At 41.2% G+C, this 22,876-nt stretch overlaps 1 protein-coding gene across 1 annotated transcript in view; it reads left to right on the forward strand.

The window, feature by feature from the left end:
• The window catches only part of LOC128638242 (myb-related transcription factor, partner of profilin), a 144,538-nt gene extending 124,022 nt beyond the window's left edge, over positions 1-20,516 (forward strand). The window contains exons 4-5 of the mRNA XM_053690095.1: positions 533-931; positions 16,933-20,516. Coding sequence (XP_053546070.1) covers positions 533-931; positions 16,933-17,492 — 959 coding nt within the window. The 3' untranslated portion in view covers positions 17,493-20,516. The remainder of the gene's footprint in view (positions 1-532; positions 932-16,932) is intronic.
• Positions 20,517-22,876: the final 2,360 nt, after the last annotated feature.

A 22,876-nucleotide genomic window follows, 5' to 3' on the forward strand; every position in this document is an offset into this window, starting at 1 on the left:
ATAGCAGTACCTGCTGTCACTCTTCAACCCCCTTGCTTGCATAAGTAATTATCCTCACATGCACACTTTGTTATATGATAGCGCAAGGTTTGGACTAGGACACTGATAAGGGGAGTGGAGCAGGCTACACTTGGCAACACTAAAGTGTAAGTAAATTTGTAGATTTTTGACATTTTATTAAAATTCTTATTACCTTTTTTTTTTTTCCACTTTTTTTCTACACACTGTTTTACCTCAGTTGACCTTTTTATAATATGCACATAACTCAAAATGTTTTATGGCACTTTCATTTGACAAGCGTGTAACTGAGGTATTTGAATACAGAACATTAATCTGTACAAGTCCAGAAATTCTTTTTTTTTTTTTTTTGCTTTAAAAGTAAAGGAAGCAATGTTCTACTCAATTTTGCTGCTGCATGCCCGACATTCAAAAGCTTATAATGTGTTTAAGACTTATATATTCTCTTTATCTTTGTTGTCATCCTGCCCAATTCACATTTTAATGTTTCATTGTTTCATTTTAATCTTTGTAGTCAAACACAGTGTACCAGACTTTCAAACATGCGCAAGAACATCTACGGGGAAGGTTAGAGAGCGAGCGGAAAGGTATACACTGGAGGAGAAGGATATGCTGATAAGGGAAGTTTTGGCGAGAGAGGACCTTCTTTGGAGTAAGACCACTCCCACCCCAGATAGGACAAAGGCCTGGAGAGAGATCACTGCTGCAGTGTGCCGCGTGGGTCGTTTCAGGACTGTGTTATCTGTAAAGCACAGGTTTCATGATTGCAGGTCAGAAGTCAGGAAGAAGATGGAGCAGGCTGCAGTAGGGAAGGAGGTGAAATTTGCCCATTGGGAGGAGCAGATGAGGAATCATTTGGCCCGGACTCTTGTGGTGGAACCAGGAGTGCATTCTTCCGCCCAGCAGTCTGAAGGTAATTGAATGTGCAGTTTTAAAAAAAAGAAAGAAAATAAAAAAGTGCTTTGTAAAACAAAGTAGATCGCACAAAAAAACAGGATAATTCAATTGAAAAACTAAATAGAAAAATCAAGATACTTGCCATTAAATGCCACGGTATCTTGCTTGGCCAAACTCCACAAAACTAGTTTTTAAAGCCACGCCACTTCCTAAGATGAAGAGAGGTGCCCTCAAAGGGCATAATACCCCATATTTAGCCCTAGTCTGTAAATACATTAGTAAGGTGCCTTCCAGTGATAATGGCATTCCCTCTTTGGGAAGTGGGGAATCCAATCATTCTAAAATGGAGTCTCATACAAAATAAAGAATTTAAATACCCTTCTTCCCCACTATTTCCGCGATCACCATCTTTATTCTAATCTAAAGGACAAGTGACCACTGATAGGGGAAAAAAGGGGCTTCTCACCTTTTAAATTAGGGGTCACTGGTCCCTTTTACCAGCTATGGGCTCCAGTCACCATCTTTATGTTGCATTTGCAGTGATAGTAAAGGGACATGTGACCCCTCATTGGAAAGTGCTGTTCCTCATTGCTCAGCAGTGTCTGATGTGATTACATTTGGTGCTGTGGCTACAGTGGCCTGATTGCGTTTGGTGCTGTGGCTACAGTCGCGTGATTACGCTTGGTGCTGTGGCTACAGTCGCGTGATTACGCTTGGTGCTGTGGCTACAGTCGCGTTATTACGCTTGGTGCTGTGGCTACAGTCGCGTGATTACATTTCGTGCTGTGGGTACTGTTGCGTGATTGCGTTTGGTGCTGTGGCTACAGTTGCGTGATTACTTTTTGTGCTGTGGGTACTGTCACATGATTACGTTTGATGCTGTGGTTACAGTCGCATGATTACGTTTGGTGCTGTGGCTACATTCGCGTGATTACGTTTGGTGCTGTGGCTACAGTTGCGTGATTACATTTGGTGCTGTGGGTACTGTCACGTGATTACATTTGGTGCTGTGTCTACAGTTGCGTGATTACTTTTTGTGCTGTGGGTACTGTCGAGTGATTACGTTTGGTGCTGTGGGTACTGTCGTGTGATTACGTTTCGTGCTGTTGGTACTGTCGTGTGATTATGTTTAGTGCTGTAGGTACTGTCGTGTGATTACGTTTCGTGGGATTACATTTTGTGCTATTGGTCGTGAGACATCACATGATTTGCTTAGAATTTTCGTTCCTTTCGAAATTTCAATGGAAATCCTTCCACTTCCTCTTCCAAGCTGGAACAGTCCAAACCTTCCTGGAGACCCAATCAGTCTTGGAACAAGGGAAAACAATCCAAGAAGCCTGCTGTTGAATCAAAAACAGCATGAAGGGCCTGCACCCGATCTGAGACCAGATCTTGTAGGGGGCAGACTTTCCTTCTTCGCCTAGGCTTGGGTTCGAGATGTTCAGGATCCCTGGGCAGTGGACATTGTGTCCCAGGGATACAAACTAGAGTTCAAAAACTTTCCTCCCAGGGGCAGGTTTCTGCTTTCAAGATTATCTGTAGACCAGACAAAAAGAGAGGCGTTCTTACACTGTGTATAGGACCTCTCTGACCTGGGAGTGATAGTTCCTGTGGCCATGCAGGAATGGGGTCTGGGGTTCTATTCCAATCTGTTCGTGGTTCCCAAAAAAGAGGAGGGAACCTTCAGACCAATTTTAGACCTCAAGAGTCTAAACAAGTTTCTAAGAGTACCGTTTCAAGGTGGAAACTATTCGTTCCATTCTTCCTCTGATCCAAGAGGGTCAATTTATGACAACCGTGGATTTAAAGGACATTGCATTTTCCCATCCACAGGGACCATCACAAGTTTCTAAGATTTGCATTTTTAGACAAACACTTTCAGTTCGTGGCTCTTCCATTCGGCCTTGCCACAGCTCCCAGAATTTTCTCAAAGGTTCTGGGATCCCTGTTGGCGGTGCTCCGATTGCGGGGCATTGCAGTGGCGTCTTATCTGGATGACATTCTGGTCCAGACACCATCCCTTCAACAAGCAAGATCCCACACGGAAATGTTGTTATCTTTCCTGCGATCTCACGGATGGAAGGTAAATTTGGAAAAGAGTTCCTTAGTTCCAAATACGAGAGTAATTTTCTTGGGAACCATAATAGATTCCTTATCAATGAAGATTTTTCTGACAGAAGTCAGGAAATCAAAGATTTTCTGTCCTCTCCTTGGCCATCAGTGCATGGAGGTAATCGGTCTGATGGTAGCGGCAATGGACATCATTCCGTTCGCCCGTTTCCACCTCAGACCTCTGCAGTTAGACATGCTCAGTTAGTGGAACGGAGATTATGCAGATCTGTCTCTGCAAATACAGCTGGAGCAAGAGACAAGGGATTCTCTTCTTTGGTGGTTGTCTCAGGATCATCTCTCCCAGGAAACCTGCTTTCACAGACCCTCTTGGGTAATTGTGACAACAGACGCCAGTCTTCTGGGATGGGGAGCAGTCTGGGGCTCTCTAAAGGTTTAGGGAACTTGGACTCGGTTGGAGTCTGTTCTGCCTATAAACATTCTGGAGCTGAGAGCAATCTTCAATGCTCTTCTGGCCTGTCCCCAGTTAGCCTTGGCCCGGTTCATCAGGTTCCAGTCGGACAACATAACTTCAGTGGCTTTCATCAACCATCAGGGAGGAACGCGGAGTTCCTTAGCCATGACAGAGGTTGCCAAGATAATGCAGTGGGTGGAGACCCACAATTGCTGTCTGTCTGCGATTCGCATTCCAAGAGTGGACAACTAGGAGGCGGACTTCCTGAGCAGACAGACCTTTCACCCGGGGGAGTGGGAACTCCATCCAGAAGTGTTTTCCAGCCTGATTCTCAAATGGGTTCAGCCGGAATTGGATCTCATGGCATCTCAGCAGAATGCCAAGCTTCCGAGGTACGGATCGAGGTCAAGGGAAACTCAGGCTGTACTGATAGACGCCCTGGCGGTACCTTGGAATTTCAGTCTTGCATACCTATTTCCTCCGTTCGCTCTTATTCCTCGGGTCATTGCTCGAATCAAGCAGGAGAGGATGTCAGTGATCCTCATTGCACCGGCTTGGCCTCGTAGGATTTGGTATGCAGATCTGGTGGACATGTCATCTCTTCCACCTTGGAGACTTCCGTTGAGGAAGGACCTTCTACTTCAAGCACCCTTCCTTCATAAAAATCTAGTTTCTCTCTTAAGCTGACTGCTTGGAGATTGAACCCTTAATCTTTCCAAGCGGGGATTTTCGGAATTGGTCATAGAGACCATGATTCATGCTCGTAAACCTGGTACTAGAAGGATTTACCACAAGATATGGCGTAAATATCTATATTGGTGTGAATCCGAGGGCTACTCTTGGAGTAGAGTTAGGATTCCTAGAGTTCTGTCTTTTCTCCAAGAAGGTTTGAAGAAGGGATTATCTGCAAGCTCCCTAAAGGGTCAAATATCTGCCTTGTCTATTTTGTTACATAAATGTTTGGCGGACGTACTAGATGTGCAATCGTTTTGTCAGGCCTTGGTCAGGATCAGGCCTGTGTTCAAACCAGTTACTCCTCCCTTCGAGTCTTAATTTAGTTCTTAAGGTTCTTCAAGGGGCTCAGTTTGAGCCTATGCATTGCTTCGATATTAAGTTGTTATCTTGGAAAGTTTTGTTTCTTGTTGCTATCTAATCTGCTCGTAGAGTTTTAGAGCTCTCGGCATTACAGTGTGATTCGCCTTACCTTATTTTTCATTCGGATAAGGTAGTCTTACGTACCAAATTAGGGTTTCTCCCTAAAGTAGTTTCTGACCGGAACATTAATCAGGAGATTGTTGTTCCTTCCTTGTGTCCTAATCCTCCTCCTCCGAAAGAACGGCTTCTGCACATTCTGGACGTGGTAAGTGCACTAAAATTTTATTTACAGGCGACTAAGGTTTTTCGTCAGACTTCTGCCCTGTTTGTGGTTTTCTCTGGGAAACGTAAGGGACAGAAAGCTACGGCTACTTCTCTTTCTTTGTGGCTGAAGAGTATTATTCGTTTTGCCTATGAAACTGCTGGACAGCAACCTCCAGAGAGGGTTACTGCTCATTCCACGAGGGCTGTTGCTTCCTCATGGGCATTCAAAAACAAAGCTTCTATGGAACAGATTTGCAAGGCTGCAAATTGGTCTTCTCTTCACACTTTTTCAAAATTCTATAAATTTGACACTTTTGCCCCAGCTGAGGCTGCTTTTGGGAGAAAGGTTCTTCAAGTAGTGGTGCCTTCCGTTTAGGTTTCCTGTCTTGTCCCTCCCTTATCATCTGTGTACTCTAGCTTGGGTATTGATTCCCAATAGAAATTAGATGATCCGTGGACTCATCGTGCCATTAGAAAGAAAACCAAATTTATGCTTACCTGATAAATGTCTTTCTTTCTTGACACGATGAGTCCACGGCCCGCCCTGGTTTTTAGACAGGGGTTAGTGTGTTATAAACTTCAGACACCTCTGCACCTTATTACTTACTTTCTCTCCTTTACTTCGGTCGAATGACTGGGGTAGGAGGGAAGGGAAATGATATTTAACAGCTTTGCTGTGGTGCTCTTTGCCGCCTCCTGCTGGGCAGGAGTGATATTCCCATTAGTAATTAGATGATCCATGGACTCATCGTGTCAAGAAATAAATACATTTATCAGGTAAGCATACATTTTGTTTTTTATATGTCTTATTCCTTCTCTAGAAGGTAAAGGGTTTTCCCTTTTTAGGGAATCTTGATGTCTTTTTCAGGTTACATAAGATTAGACAGTTTTCTCTGATGAATATTTGTATGTGGCAAGTGCAAGGGTCTGAAGGCATTGTCCTTATTTTTAGTTTAGGGGTGTCTTCCGCTTGACATAGGAGACAGCGGGACTCTAGCCTCCTCAGAGGTTTACGGCTCAGTTCGAGAGCAGTTATCTTGGGTCTCTGCTGGGTCCTCCTTGCATTCTTTTTCCTTTGCTTCTGTTGAAGCAGCCTTCAGGAGAATGGGTTTTTGCAGGCTGTGGTTCCCTGAGATAGGGGCCGCCACTCTTTTTGCCCTCCCGTTAGCATTCAGTGTCCTCTGTAGCTTGGGTATAATTTTCCCACAAGTAATGAATGCAGCTGTGGACTCTCCCTGTATTAAGAAGGAAAACACCAGATCATTTCCTTTCCTTCTGTACAGGGAGAGTCTACAGCTCCCGCCGTGTTCTCTGATGGGTGACCCGAAATTTTATCTTGTTTTTTTCTGGCACCTTTGTCACACTGATATTTCTCCTACTGTTCCTTCGGCAGAATGATTGGGGGATGAGGGGAGTGGGGGGAGGTATTTAAGTCTTTGGCTGGGGTCTCTTTGCCTCCTCCTGGTGGCCAGGTTCAGTATTTCCCAAAAGTAATGAATGCAGCTGTGGACTCTCCTCATACAGAAGGAAGCATGATTTATGTTTTTATTAATAATAATAAATCTTTCTAAATTCCTCCAAATCTCACAACCCATTAAGCCGAAGCCCAGTGCACTATCGGAGTGAGCCAGGTATCTGTGACTTAAAGGCACAATAAACACTGAGATTTGTATATAAAATGTTTAGTTTTACTAATGTTTTACCCCCTTTTCATGTAATTTAGCTATGAAAATTAAAGAGACAGTCAACACCAGAATTTTTGTTGTTTAAAAAGAAAGATAATCCCTTTATTACCAATTCCCCAGTTTTGCATAACCAACACTGTTATCTTAATACACTTTTACCTCTGTAATTACCTTGTATCTAAGCCTCTGCACACTGCTCCTTATCTCAGTTATATTAATATACTTTTTACCTCTGTAATTACCTTGTATCTAAGCCTCTGCACACTGCTCCTTATCTTAGTTATATTAATATACTTTTTACCTCTGTAATTACCTTGTATCTAAGCCTCTGCACACTGCTCCTTATCTCAGTTATATTAATATACTTTTTACCTCTGTGATTACCTTGTATCTAAGCCTCTGCACACTGCTCCTTATCTTAGTTATATTAATATACTTTTTACCTCTGTGATTACCTTGTATCTAAGCCTCTGCACACTGCTCCTTATCTTAGTTATATTAATATACTTTTTACCTCTGTGATTACCTTGTATCTAAGCCTCTGCAGACTGCTCCTTATCTCAGTTATATTAATATACTTTTTACCTCTGTAATTACCTTGTATCTAAGCCTCTGCACACTGCTCCTTATCTCAGATATATTAATATACTTTTTACCTCTGTAATTACCTTGTATCTAAGCCTCTGCAGACTCCTCCTTATCTCAGTTATATTAATATACTTTTTACCTCTGTAATTACCTTGTATCTAAGCCTCTGCACACTGCTCCTTATCTCAGTTATATTAATATACTTTTTACCTCTGTAATTACCTTGTATCTAAGCCTCTGCACACTGCTCCTTATCTCAGTTATATTAATATACTTTTTACCTCTGTGATTACCCTGTATCTAAGCCTCTGCAGACTCCTCCTTATCTCAGTTATATTAATATACTTTTTACCTCTGTGATTACCTTGTATCTAAGCCTCTGCAAACTGCTCCTTATCTCAGTTATATTAATATACTTTTTACCTCTGTGATTACCTTGTATATAAGCCTCTGCAGACTGCACCTTATCCCAGTTATATTAATACACTTTTTACCTCTGATAACCCTGTATCTAAGCCTCTGCAGACTGCTCCTTATCTCAGTTATATTAATATACTTTTTACCTCTGTGATTACCCTGTATCTAAGCTTCTGTAGACTGCTCCTTATCTCAGTTATATTAATATACTTTTTACCTCTGTGATTACCTTGTATATAAGCCTCTGCAGACTGCCCCTTATCTTAGTTATATTAATATACTTTTTACCTATGTGATTACCTTGTATCTAAGCCTCTGCAGACTGTCCCTTATCTCAGTTATATTAATATACTTTTTACCTATGTGATTACCTTGTATCTAAGCCTCTGCAGACTGCACCTTATCTCAGTTATATTAATATACTTTTTACCTCTGATTACCTTGTATCTAAGCCTCTGCACACTGCTCCTTATCTCAGTTATATTAATATACTTTTTACCTCTGTGATTGCATAGGTTTAGATACAAGTTAATCACAGAGGTAAAAAGTATATTAATATAACTGAGATAAGGAGCAGTGTGCAGAGGCTTAGATACAAGGTAATCAGAGGTAAAAAGTATATTAATATAACTGAGATAAGGTGCAGTCTGCAGAGGCTTAGATACAAGGTAATCACAGAGGTAAAAGTATATTAATATAACTGAGATAAGGGGCAGTCTGCAGAGGCTTAGATACAAGGTAATCACATAGGTAAAAAGTATATTAATATAACTGAGATAAGGGGCAGTCTGCAGAGGCTTATATACAAGGTAATCACAGAGGTAAAAAGTATATTAATATAACTGAGATAAGGGGCAGTCTGCATAGGTTTAGATACAAGGTAGACTGCCCCTTATCTCAGTTATATTAATACTTTTTACCTCTGTGATTACCTTGTATCTAAGCCTCTGCAGACTGCCCCTTATCTCAGTTATATTAATATACTTTCTCTTGTAAGGTGTATCCAGTCCACGGATTCATCCATTACTTGTGGGTTATTCTCCTTCCCAACAGGAAGCTGCAAGAGGATCACCCACAGCAGAGCTGTCTATATAGCTCCTCCCCTAACTGCCACCTCCCAGTCATTCTCTTGCAGCTCTCGACAAGGGAAGCATCTAGAGAGATGTGGTGCATTAATGTAGTTTATCTTCAATCAAAAGTTTGTTCAAATGGTACTGGAGTTGTACTATTTTAGCCTCAGGCAGAAAGTTGAAGAAGAGTCTGCCTGTGGTCTTTGATGATCTTAGCAGGTTGTAACTAAGATCCATTGCTGTTCTCACACATAACTGAAGAGATGGGTAACTTCAGCTGGGGGAATAGCGTGCAGGGTCTCCTGCTCTGAGGTATGTGCAGTTTTACATTTTTCTAGAGAAATGATAAGCTAGAAAATGCTGACAGTACCTGATTTATTTAAGGTAAGCCTGATTACAGTGATTTAATAACGACTGGTATCATGCTTGCTGTAAAGGGTAATATTTTTATTATTTACTCACATTACTGAATAGATATAACGTTTGCTTGAGGTGTATAAACGTTTATTACATATTGGTGATAAAACTTTATTCTGGGGCCCAGTTTTTCCACATGGCTGACTAGATTTTGCCTAGGGATAGTTTAAGGCCCTCTCACTGTGAGTACAGGTTGGGAGGGGCCTATTTTCCATTAGTGTTTGCAGCTTGAGACATCCAGCTTCCCTGAAGGAGTCCCCTGAACATATAGGACCTCTCTAAGGGGTTTTTGTGCCTTCCAAAGTCGTTGTATGGGCAGGTAGGGCCACAGTAGAGCTGTGGCAGTTTGTTGTGACTGTTTAAAAACGTTTATATCATTTTTTTTATCTGGTTTTGAAACTAAGGGGTTAATCATCCATTTGCAAGTGGGTGCAATGCTCTTTCAGCCTATTATACACACTGTAAAAAATTTGTAAGATTTACTGCTTTTTTCACTGTTTTAGCAGTTTCTGTGATTGTTTTTTTCTCTTAAAGGCACAGTACCGTTTTTATTTTTTGCTTGTTCACAGTTGTTAAAGTGTTTTCCAAGCTTGCTGGTCTCATTACTAGTCTGTTTAAACATGTCTGACATAGAGGAAACTCATTGTTCATTATGTTTAGAAGCCATTGTGGAACCCCCTCTTAGAATGTGTACCAAATGCACTGATTTTACTATAGATTACAAAGACCATATTCTGGCTTTAAAAAATTTATCACCAGAAGAAATTGACAAGGAGGAAGTTATGCCGTCTAACTCTCCCCACGTGTCAGATCCTATAAATCCCGCTCAGGGGACGCCTAGTACATCTAGCGCGCCCATTGCGTATACCTTGCAAGACATGGCGGCAGTTATGAATCATACCCTTACAGAGGTATTATCTAAACTGCCAGGATTGCAAGGAAAGTGAGACACCTCTGGGAATAGAATAAATACAGAGCTCTCTGACGCTTTAGTAGCTAGGTCTGATACACCTTCACATTATACTGAAGCAGGGGAGCTTCAATCTGTGGGTGATTTTTCTGATTCAGGGAAGATACTTCAATCTGATTCTGATATGTCTACATTTAAATTTAAGCTTGAACACCTCCGCGTATTGCTCAGGGAGATTTTAGCAACTCTGGACGACTGTGACACTATTGTAGTCCCAGAGAAATTATGTAGATTGGATAAATACTATGCAGTACCTACTTACACTGATGTTTTTCCAATCCCTAAAAAAGGTTTTCTGAAATTATTACTAAGGAATGGGATAGACCAGGTGTACCATTCTCTCCCCCTCCTGTTTTTAAAAAGATGTTTCCTATAGACGCCGCTACACGGGACTTATGGCAGACGGTCCCTAAGGTGGAGGGAGCAGTTTCTACTCTAGCTAAGCGTACCACTATCCCTGTCGAGGGCAGTTGTGCTTTTCTAGATCCAATGGATAAAAAATTAGAGGGTTTCCTTAAGAAAATTTTTATTCAACAAGGTTTTATTCTCCAGCCTCTTGTATGCATTGCCCCAGTCACTGCTGCCGTGACTTTCTGGTTTGAGTCCCTAGAGGAGGCTCTACAGGTTGAAACCCCGTTGAAAGATATTATTGACAAGCTTACGGCCCTTAAGCTAGCCAATTCATTTGTTTCTGACGCCGTTGTTCATTTAACCAAGCTAACGGCTAAAAATTCAGGTTTTGCTATTCAGGCGCGTAAGGCGCTATGGCTTAAATCCTGGTCAGCTGACGTGACTTCAAAGTCTAAACTTCTCAACATTCCCTTCAAAGGACAGATCCTATTCGGGCCTGGACTGAAGGAGATCATTTCTGACATCACTGGAGGAAAAGGTCACGCCCTTCCTCAGGACAGGTCCAACAAATTAAGGACCAAACAGTCTAGTTTTCGGCCCTTTCGAAACTTCGAGTGGCGCAGCTTCAACTTCCTCTAACACAAAACAAGAGGGAACTTTTGCCCAGTCTAAGCCGGTCTGGAGACCTAACCAGGCTTGGAACAAGGGGAAACAGGCCAAGAAGCCTGCTGCTGCCTCTAAGACAGCATGAAGGAGCAGCCCCCGATCCGTAAACGGATCTAGTAGGGGGCAGACTCTCTCTCTTCGCCCAGGCTTGGGCAAGAGATGTCCAGGATCCCTGGGCATTGGAAATTGTGTCCAAGCGTTATCTTCTGGAATTCAAAACCTCTCCCCCAAAAGGGAGATTTCATCTCTCACTTTTATCTGCAAACCAGATAAAGAGAGAAGCATTCTTACATTGTGTTCAAGACCTAGTTATGAGAGTGATCCACCCAGTTCCACAGGAGGAACAGGAACAGGGCTTTTATTCAAATCTGTTTGTTGTTCCCAAGAAAGAGGGAACATTCAGACCAATCTTAGATCTCAAGATCTTAAACAAATTTCTCAGAGTCCCATCCTTCAAGATGGAGACTATTCGAACCATCCTTCCTATGATCCAGGAGGGTCAATACAGGCACTACCAGTTTGTGGCTCTTCCCTTTGGGTTGGCCACGGCACCAAGAATCTTTACAAAGGTTCTAGGGTCCCTTCTAGCGGTCCTAAGGCCGCGGGCTATAGCAGTAGCCCCTTACTTAGACGACATTCTGATACAGGCGTCGACTTTTCAAGTTGCCAGGTCTCACACGGACATTGTTCTGGCATTTCTGAGGTCACATGGGTGGAAAGTGAACAAAGAAAAAAGTTCTCTATCCCCTCTCACAAGAGTTTCCTTCCTAGGAACTCTGATAGATTCTGTAGAAATGAAGATTTACCTGACAGAGGCCAGGTTGTCAAAACTTCTAAATTCCTGCCGTGTTCTTTATTCTACTTCTCGCCCTTCAGTGGCTCAGTGTATGGAAGTAATCGGCTTAATGGTAGCGGCAATGGACATAGTGCCGTTTGCCCATTCTCTTCTCTGGTGGTTATCTCGGGTCCATCTGTCCAAGGGTATGACCTTCCGCAGGCCAGATTGGACAATAGTAACGACAGATGCCAGCCTTCTGGGCTGGGGTGCAGTCTGGAACTCCCTGAAGGCTCAGGGCTTGTGGACTCAGGAGGAGACACTCCTTCCGATAAACATTCTGGAACTAAGAGCGATATTTAATGCTCTTCAGGCTTGGCCTCAGCTAGCTGCGGTCAGGTTCATCAGATTTCAGTCGGACAACATCACGACTGTAGCTTACATCAACCATCAAGGGGGAACAAGGAGTTCCCTAGCAATGTTGGAGGTTTCAAAAATAATTCTATGGGCAGAGGTTCACTCTTGCCATCTATCAGCTATTCATATCCCAGGAGTAGAGAACTGGGAGGCAGATTTTCTAAGTTGACAGACTTTTTTATCCGGGGGAGTGGGAACTCCATCTGGAGGTGTTTGCACAGTTGATTCAACTTTGGGGCAAACCAGAACTGGATCTCATGGCGTCTTGTCAGAACGCCAAGCTTCCTTGTTACGGGTTCAGGTCCAGGAATCCCAAGGCAGCGCTGATAGATGCTCTAGCAGCGCCTTGGTCTTTCAACCTGGCTTATGTGTTTCCACCGTTTCCTCTGCTCCCTCGTCTGATTGCCAAGATCAAGCAGGAGAGAGCTTCGTGATTTTGATAGCTCCTGCGTGGCCACGCAGGACTTGGTACGCAGATCTGGTGGACATGTCATCCTTTCCACCTTGGACTCTGCCGCTGAGGCAGGACCTTCTACTTCAAGGTCCCTTCAAACATCCAAATCGAATTTCTCTGCGTCTGACTGCTTGGAGATTGAACGCTTGATTTTGTCAAAACGTGGTTTTTCCGAGTCGGTCATTGATACCTTAATTCAGGCTCGAAAGCCTGTCACCAGGAAAATCTATCATAAGATATGGTGTAAATGTCTTCATTGGTGTGAATCCAAGGGTTACTCATGGAGTAAAGTCATGATTCCCAGGATATTGTCTTTTCTCCAAGAAGGATTGGCGAAGGGATTGTCAGCTAGTTCCTTAAAAGGACAGATTTCTGCTCTGTCTATTCTTTTGCACAAGCGTCTGGCGGATGTTCCAGTCGTTCAGGCGTTTTGTCAGGCTTTAGTTAGAATCAAGCCTGTGTTTAAACCTGTTGCTCCGCCATGGAGTTTAAATTTAGTTCTTAAAGTTCTTCAAGGGGTTCCGTTTGAACCTCTGCATTCCATAGATATCAAGCTTTTATCTTGGAAAGTTCTGTTCTTGGTAGCTATCTCTTCGGCTCGAAGAGTTTCATAGTTATCTGCCTTGCAGTGTGATTCCCCTTATCTGATCTTCCATGCAGATAAGGTAGTTTTGCGTACCAAACCTGGGTTTCTTCCTAAGGTGGTATCCAATAAGAATATCAATCAAGAGATTGTTGTTCCGTCACTGTGTCCTAATCCTTCTTAAAAGAAGGAACGTCTATTACATAATCTTGACGTGGTTCGTGCTTTAAAGTTTTATTTACAAGCTACTAAGGATTTTCGTCAAACATCTGCATTGTTTGTTGTTTACTCTGGACAGAGGAGAGGCCAAAAGGCTTCAGCAACTTCTCTTTCTTTTTGATTAAGAAGTATAATCCGCTTAGCTTATGAGACTGCTGGCCAGCAGCCTCCTGTAAGAATTACAGCTCATTCTACTAGAGCGGTAGCTTCCACATGTGCCTTTAAAAATGAAGCTTCTGTTGAACAGATTTGTAAGGCGGCGACTTGGTCTTCGCTTCATACTTTTTCTAAATTCTACAAATTTGATACTTTTGCTTCTATGGAGGCTATTTTTGGGAGAAAGGTCTTACAGGCAGTGGATGAATCCGTGGACTGGATACACCTTACAAGAGAAAACAAAATTTATGCTTTGCTGATAAATTTATTTCTCTTGTGGTGTATCCAGTCCACGGCCCGCCCTGTGATTTAAGGCAGGTGTTTTTTAATTTTTAAACTACAGTCACCACTGCACCCTATAGTTTCTCCTTTCTCTTGCTTGTCTTCGGTCAAATGACTGGGAGGTGGCAGTTAGGGGAGGAGCTATACAGACAGCTCTGCTGTGGGTGATCCTCTTGCAGCTTCCTGTTGGGAAGGAGAATATCCCACAAGTAATGGATGAATCCGTGGACTGGATACACCACAAGAGAAATAAATTTATCAGGTAAGCATAAATTTTGTTTTTTACTTCTGTGATTACCCTGTATCTAAGCCTCTGCAGACTGCTCCTTATCTCAGTTATATTAATATACTTTTTACCTCTGTGATTACCCTGTATCTAAGCCTCTGCAGACTGCTCCTTATCTCAGTTATATTAATATACTTTTTACCTCTGTGATTACCTTGTATCTAAGGCTCTGCACACTGCTCCTTATCTCAGTTATATTAATATACTTTTACCTCTGTGATTACCCTGTATAAGCCTCTGCAGACTGCCCCCTTATCTCAGTTATATTAATATACTTTTTACCTCTGTGATTACCCTGTATAAGCCTCTGCAGACTGCCCCCTTATCTCAGTTATATTAATATACTTTTTACCTCTGTGATTACCTTGTATCTAAGCTTCTGCAGACTGCTCCTTATCTCAGTTATATTAATATACTTTTTACCTCTGTGATTACCCTGTATCTAAGCCTCTGCAGGCTGCCCCTTATCTCAGTTATATTAATATACTTTTTACCTCTGTAATTACCTTGCATCTAAGCCTCTGCAGACTGCTCCTTATCTCAGTTATATTAATATACTTTTTACCTCTGTGATTACCTTGTATCTAAGCCTCTGCACACTACTCCTTATCTCAGTTATATTAATATACTTTTACCTCTGTGATTACCTTGTATCTAAGCCTCTTCAGACTGCTCCTTATCTCAGTTATATTATTATACTTTTTACTGCTGTGATTACCCTGTATCTAACCTCTGCAGACAGCTCCTTATCTCAGTTATAGTAATATAGTTTTTACCTCTGTGATTACCTTGTATCTAAGCCTCTGCAGACTGCCCCTTATCTCAGTTATATTAATATACTTTTTACCTCTGTGATTACCCTGTATCTAAACCTCTGCAGACTGCCCCTTATCTCAGTTATATTAATATACTTTTACCTCTGTGATTACCCTGTATCTAAGCCTCTGCAGACTGCCCCTTTATCTCAGTTATATTAATATATGTTTTACCTCTGTGATTACCCTGTATCTAAGCCTCTGCAGACTGCCCCTTATCTCAGTTATATTAATATACTTTTACCTCTGGTATTACCCTGTATCTAATCCTCTGCAGACTGCCTCTTATCTCAGTTATATTAATATACCTTTTACCTCTGTGATTACCTTGTATCTAAGCCTCTGCATACTGCTCCTTATCTCAGTTATATTAATATACTTTTTACCTCTGTGATTATCTTGTATCTAAGCCTCTGCAGACTGCTCCTTATCTCAGTTATATTAATACACTTTTTACCTCTTTGATTACCTTGTATATAAGCCTCTGCAGACTGCTCCTTATCTCAGTTATATTAATATACTTTTTACTTTTGTGATTACCTTGTATCTAACCCTCTGCAGACTGCCCCTTATCTCAATTATATTAATATACTTTTTACCTCTGGGATTACCTTGTATCTAAGCCCCTGCAGACTGCTCCTTATCTCAGTTATATTAATATACTTTTTACCTCTGTGATTACCTTGTATCTAAGCCTCTGCAGACTGCTCATTATCTCAGTTATATTAATATACTTTTTACCTTTGTGATTACCTTATATCTAAGCTTCTGTAGAGTGCTCCTTATCTCAGTTATATTAATATACTTTTTACCTCTGTGATTACCCTGTATCTAAGCCTCTGTAGACTGCTCCTTATCTCAGTTATATTAATATACTTTTTACCTCTGTGATTACCTTGTATCTAAGCCTCTGCAGACTGCTCCTTATCTCAGTTATATTAATATACTTTTTACCTCTGTGATTACCTTGTATTTAACCCTCAGCAGACTGCCCCCTTATTTCAGTTGTTTTAACAGACTTGCATTTTAGCCAATCAGTGCTCACTCCAGGGTAACTTCACGTGCATGAGCTCAAAGTTATCTATATGAAACACATGAACTAATGCCCTCTAGTTGTCAAAATTCATTCAGATTAGAGGCAGTCTTCAATGTCTACGAAATTAACATATGAACCTCCTAGAATTAGCTTTCAACTAAGAATACAAAGAGAAAAAAGCAAAATTGGTGATAAAAGTAAATTGGAATCAAACAAGCTCAAGATCTATGGGCTAAGTCAAAGACATATTTGACAAAGAGGATCAATAGATTTCACTTTTTGTTCCTTTTATATCTTTTTTGATCTGTGTCTAGTTTTACTTATATACTATTAGAAGCATACAAACTCATCTCTGCCTTTTCTTCTCAAGGAACGTAGTAAAAAGTATTAACAAATGTTATAAACAATTTCCATGTTAAAACTGAAATTCACATGTATATGCAACTCTTGTCGATCATCAATAAAGCTTGTTTAAAGAAAATAAAAAATAAATAAAAGTAAATTAGAAAGTTGTTTAAAATTACATGCCCTATTTAAATCATGAAAGTTTATTTGGGACCTGACTGTTCCTTTAAGGATTTTCTAATTGACCTGCTGACTTCTCAAGGCTAAATCGGACATATACAGTTCCATAATTGGCTTTAACTGATAACAACTGCAAAACTATGTATTTTATACTAACAATATGACTAGCCTTGTTGTCTGCAGACTAAAGCCCAAACAAGGCAAATGGTGGGTGGCGTTTGGCTATTGAAAAATGATTGTAATTTGTTTTAAAATGTTTAGACTTGGCTGATTAGACAACATTATTACTGTCCCTTTAAGGAAGTTTCTGCTGGCCACAAGTAAGGATGAAACTTCTCACTGAAGAATAACTTTCTCCTTTTCTAAATTAAATGAACATTTCATGTTAGTAAAAATCTTATTTTTTTCTTTTCTATAATCAGAATCACAACATCATCAAGAAGAAGAAACTCAAGAAAAGGAGCAGCCTCAGGTCTTGCCAAGTCCTGTGGAGGGGAACAATGATAATGTTTTGTTGGCTATGAGTGCTCCACCTCAGCAAGAGCAACCTATACAGCTGCCTTCACCACCTCTCCAGGAGCCAAGGATGGAGGTTCCTCTGCCTCCTGTTCTCCCTCCAGATCCATTGCAACATTTGCCACCTTTATTCCCTCTTCCACCTGTGCCACCACCAGTCACCCCAGAGATCCCACAACATTTGGAGATAATAAGACAACTAAAGCTCTTCCAGGAAGAGAAAAAGAGGAAAATCAGGTGGCAAATGCGTATCTATGCGCAGCAAGAGAGGTATTCATATCAGATGGCTACAATAATTAACCTTCTGCAGCAGCTGGTGAAACGCGTTGCCAGGAGCCCCACACCTGATCTTTCAAGACCATCTTCATCAAGTTCATCTGTTGCTTCTCAGTATATTAAACGAAGGATAAAAAGAGAGGCCTCTCGTACAATGCATAAAAAATACAAAAATCACAAAAACTTTTAGTAAAATGGTGATATGAAGAGGCAGAATTTAGAGCAACTAAGTAACAAGGTAGCTAGTGTTGTTGAACTGTTGATAATTTCTTTGTTAGTACTTGTTATGAATTATTTAGCTTCAGTCTCATTGTATTGTGCAGGAATCTATCAACTTGTTAATATGGGCAGAAAATCACTAACAGACTGAATCACTGAAAGTCTATCTGCAGGACTTAATGGACAAAGTCCCGGTAATGCATCAATGTATAATATCATGGCTCCTAAACAAAACAAAAATAGGTCTTTATACCAGCAGCAAGAGGCAAAGAAAGTATAGATCTGGAAGTAAAACTGAAGGTAATTAAACAGTATGAAGGTGGAAAACAAGTGAACGCTATAGCTCATGATTTGGGCATGTCACACTCCACAGTGACAACGATCCTTAAGGATAAGGATACAATTCTCAAGGCTGTTAAAGGATCAGCTCCCCTGACATCTACAAGGCTTACAAAAATGAGAGAGGGACCCATATCTGATATGGAAACAATGACAGGGATTGAGGATGAAACTTAGAAGCAAAGCCCTCTGAGCACACTGACCATCACTGCTAAAGCACAAAATTTATAATGCAGGACCAGACAAGGAGTTTACCGCTAGTTCTGGGTGGTTCCAGTGCTTCTAACAACATTTTCTTTCCAATGGCATGGAGAGTCCACAAATCCATTCTAATTACTAGTGGGAATTCAACTCCTAGCCACCAGGAGGAGGCAAAGAACACCCCAGCAGAGCTGTAAGTATCCTCCCACTTCCCATAACCCCCAGACATTCTTTGCCTTGTCCATCAGGAGGATGTACGAAGATGGAGTCTGAAGAAGATTAATCCTTTAATGGGAAGTTTCCTTGCAAGCAAGAATTGGGGTAAAGCTGTGTCCACGTAATCCTCTTGAGTAAGAGATGTGGTGGCTTTTAGCTTTTGGAGGTCGGTGAGGTAGTCCTTGCTTTTCCTTCAACAATTTATGCTAACCCTATATGGAAAACCAGGGTTTGTTACTCTGCTTTTCCTCTTTCTCTTCAGGTCCCTGTCACAGGTCGTTTGAGTCTGTCATACCTGAGGTGCTGTGCCTGCCCTGCAGCTAGAAACCCCTGAGGTAAGTGCTCTTCCCTTCTAAGTGAGAAGGCTCAGCACTTTGGGGGTTAATCCCTTTTTTTAGAAATGGAGTATGGAAATAGTTAAGAAATCTCTTCAATGTTGGGATTGTTTTCATGGGCAGTATATACACTCTGTGTGTCTGGAGTATGAACTAATCATTCCTTAGTGGGATCTGCATTGATCATGCTAATTGACAAACGGATATAATTTGTCATCCATTCGGCTCTGGGTGTCCTAGACCTCAGTAGCCTGTACACGTTTCTACTTGAAAGATCTCTGTATACTAAGAAAGGGGCTGTCAGGTAACTCCGCCATTAGAAACAGTGGTTAAGTGGGTGGTAAATCTCACTTTACAATGCACTGCTTAGTGTGGGTTATAAAAATGCCACATGATGGGCACTAAACTTCTGGACTGTATGCATCGCCAGTGTGTTTTTGATGCGCTCTCTCTCAGCGGCGGTGGCTCAGTTTGTTAACTAACCAGGATCGGACACCACCGCACGCTATTATGCAGTTGCAAATTTTGGAGATATAGTGGATCGGTTATCTTTAGATCCTTCCTGAGACATGCAGGAACGTTTTTGTCCTCAGCCTAGTGCTGTTATTTCCGCATGTCGGCTTTGTGAGCTGAAGATTTATTTTTGGTATGACGGCACCATTTTATGCACCAGCGATCTGAAGTACGTGATAGCTAATATTGCTGTAAGGAGACAGGCCGCAGGCGGTGCAGTGTTCAAAATCTCTGTGTCCTTAGTGATCTTAGCTGGTGATGTGGTGCTCTTGTGTTTCTGAAGACCTTTTCACTGATGGTCTTAGTGTTTTGGGCTTAAACCGGTGGCGGCGGGGTTAATGATCCTGCCACAGGTCGGTTTGGCGTGATTTCGCCGGCTCCATTGTTGGATCTGGATCGGGCCTTTTTATCAAGGGTGTGGAACTTTAATAATGTTATGTATATTAATCTCCATGCCTAGTTTCTGTTCATTCTCAGTGGTGTTCACTAGAATATATTTATTGTCTTATTTAATATTTTTTCCTCTTTTGCAGGAATCCCTGGTGTCTGACGTCATCTTGTGGTGATTAAAGACAGCTCAAATAGCACAGTAGCTGAGTGAACTATTTATTTAGTAACAGAGTTACTGGTTTGATTTCCCATACTGGTAGGGGAAAAATATTTAAAGGGTATTTTTCCATTTTAATGGAGAATATTTTAATTTTTCCCATAAGGGAAAATATAATATACAGAATTAATAATATATTAATTAATATACAGAATTATTTGTAGCTGTTTACACCTGTTCTATAATGTGTTTTTTTTTGCAGGTTACACATTTATTATTTATTACATGGGAGTTGAGTTCTTTGCTCTCAAAAGCAAATATTATCCTTATATATATTTATATTATATTTCTTCTCTTAGTGAGATTTCCTGCTTATGACTGTTGCAACATCGTCCTCTGTTAAAATCATATTTTTCTTAAGTGTATTATAGAACATTATCACCAAGATTAAGTGTTTTAATGATGAAAAAAATGGCCATTTCAGCGTTAAAACAGCACAGCAGCCATTACAAGTATTGTCGGTATAGCTTTACCGCAAGCCTTTTAGCCTGTAACGCAACGTTAGTCCGCACACGTAAAAATTAAGTTTTTTCATGGGAATTCCATAGCGCTGCCATTACAAATTTTGCGTTCTGGTTAAAAAGCTTGCGTTACACCCTAAAACGACAAAATCCGTAACGCCACCTGAAAGCAGTAGTTATGAGTTTTATGCAACAAAACTGTTACAAAACTGTTACAAAACTGTTACATAAAACTCATAAGTAAAGTGTTAAAAAGTACACTAACACCCATATACTAACCTATTAACACTTAAACCGATGCACTCCCGCATCACAAACACTATTTCTCCAACATAGGTGTGTCCGGTCCACGGCGTCATCCTTACTTGTGGGATATTCTCTTCCCCAACAGGAAATGGCAAAGAGCCCAGCAAAGCTGGTCACATGATCCCTCCTAGGCTCCGCCTACCCCAGTCATTCTCTTTGCCGTTGTACAGGCAACATCTCCACGGAGATGGCTTAGAGTTTTTTAGTGTTTAACTGTAGTTTTTATTATTCAATCAAGAGTTTGTTATTTTGAAATAGTGCTGGTATGTACTATTTACTCAGAAACAGAAAAGAGATGAAGAATTCTGTTTGTATGAGGAAAATTATTTTAGCAACCGTAACTAAAATCCATGGCTGTTCCACACAGGACTGTTGAGAGCAATTAACTTCAGTTGGGGGAACAGTGTGCAGTCTCTTGCTGCTTGAGGTATGACACATTCTAACAAGACGATGTAATGCTGGAAGCTGTCATTTTCCCTATGGGATCCGGTAAGCCATTTTTATTACGATCGTAAATAAGGGCTTCACAAGGGCTTATTAAGACTGTAGACTTTTTCTGGGCTAAATCGATTCATTATTAACACATATTTAGCCTTGAGGAATCATTTTATCTGGGTATTTTGATATAATAATATCGGCAGGCACTGTATTAGACACCTTATTCCTTAGGGGCTTTCCTAAAGCATAAGCAGAGCCTCATTTTCGCGCCGGTGTGGCGCACTTGTTTTTGAGAGGCATGGCATGCAGTCGCATGTGAGAGGAGCTCTGATACTTAGAAAAGACTTTCTGAAGGCGTCATTTGGTATCGTATTCCCCTTTGGGCTTGGTTGGGTCTCAGCAAAGCAGATACCAGGGACTGTAAAGGGGTTAAAGTTTAAAACGGCTCCGGTTCCGTTATTTTAAGGGTTAAAGCTTCCAAATTTGGTGTGCAATACTTTTAAGGCTTTAAGACACTGTGGTGAAAATTTGATAAATTTTGAACAATTCCTTCATGTTTTTTCGCAATTGCAGTAATAAAGTGTGTTCAGTTTAAAATTTAAAGTGACAGTAACGGTTTTATTTTAAAACGTTTTTGTACTTTGTTATCAAGTTTATGCCTGTTTAACATGTCTGAACTACCAGATAGACTGTGTTCTGAATGTGGGGAAGCCAGAATTCCTATTCATTTAAATAAATGTGATTTATGTGATCATGACAATGATGCCCAAGATGATTCCTCAAGTGAGGGGAGTAAGCATGGTACTGCATCATTCCCTCCTTCGTCTACACGAGTCTTGCCCACTCAGGAGGCCCCTAGTACATCTAGCGCGCCAATACTCCTTACTATGCAACAATTAACGGCTGTAATGGATAATTCTGTCAAAAACATTTTAGCCAAAATAAACACTTGTCAGCGTAAGCGCGGCTGCTCTGTTTTAGATACTGAAGAGCATGACGACGCTGATATTAATATCTCTGAAGGGCCCCTAACCCAGTCTGATGGGGCCAGGGAGGTTTTGTCTGAGGGAGAAATTACTGATTCAGGGAACATTTCTCAACAGGCTGAACCTGATGTGATTGCATTTAAATTTAAGTTGGAACATCTCCGCATTCTGCTTAAGGAGGTATTATCCACTCTGGATGATTGTGACAAGTTGGTCATCCCAGAGAAACTATGTAAAATGGACAAGTTCCTAGAGGTGCCGGGGCTCCCAGAAGCTTTTCCTATACCCAAGCGGGTGGCGGACATTGTTAATAAAGAATGGGAGAGGCCCGGTATTCCTTTCGTCCCTCCCCCCATATTTAAAAAATTGTTTCCTATGGTCGACCCCAGAAAGGACTTATGGCAGACAGTCCCCAAGGTCGAGGGAGCGGTTTCCACTTTAAACAAACGCACCACTATACCCATAGAGGATAGTTGTGCTTTCAAAGATCCTATGGATAAAAAATTAGAAGGTTTGCTTAAAAAGATGTTTGTTCAGCAGGGTTACCTTCTACAACCAATTTCATGCATTGTCCCTGTCGCTACAGCCGCATGTTTCTGGTTCGATGAGCTGATAAAGGCGGTCGATAGTGATTCCCCTCCTTATGAGGAGATTATGGACAGAATCAATGCTCTCAAATTGGCTAATTCTTTCACCCTCGACGCCACTTTGCAATTGGCTAGGTTAGCGGCTAAGAATTCTGGGTTTGCTATTGTGGCGCGCAGAGCGCTTTGGTTGAAATCTTGGTCGGCTGATGCGTCTTCCAAGAACAAGCTACTTAACATTCCTTTCAAGGGGAAAACGCTGTTTGGCCCTGACTTGAAAGAGATTATCTCTGATATCACTGGGGGTAAGGGCCACGCCCTTCCTCAGGATCGGCCTTTCAAGGCAAAAAATAAACCTAATTTTCGTCC

This window comes from Bombina bombina, chromosome 8 (genome assembly GCF_027579735.1).
Source record: "Bombina bombina isolate aBomBom1 chromosome 8, aBomBom1.pri, whole genome shotgun sequence".
NCBI lineage: Eukaryota > Metazoa > Chordata > Amphibia > Anura > Bombinatoridae > Bombina > Bombina bombina.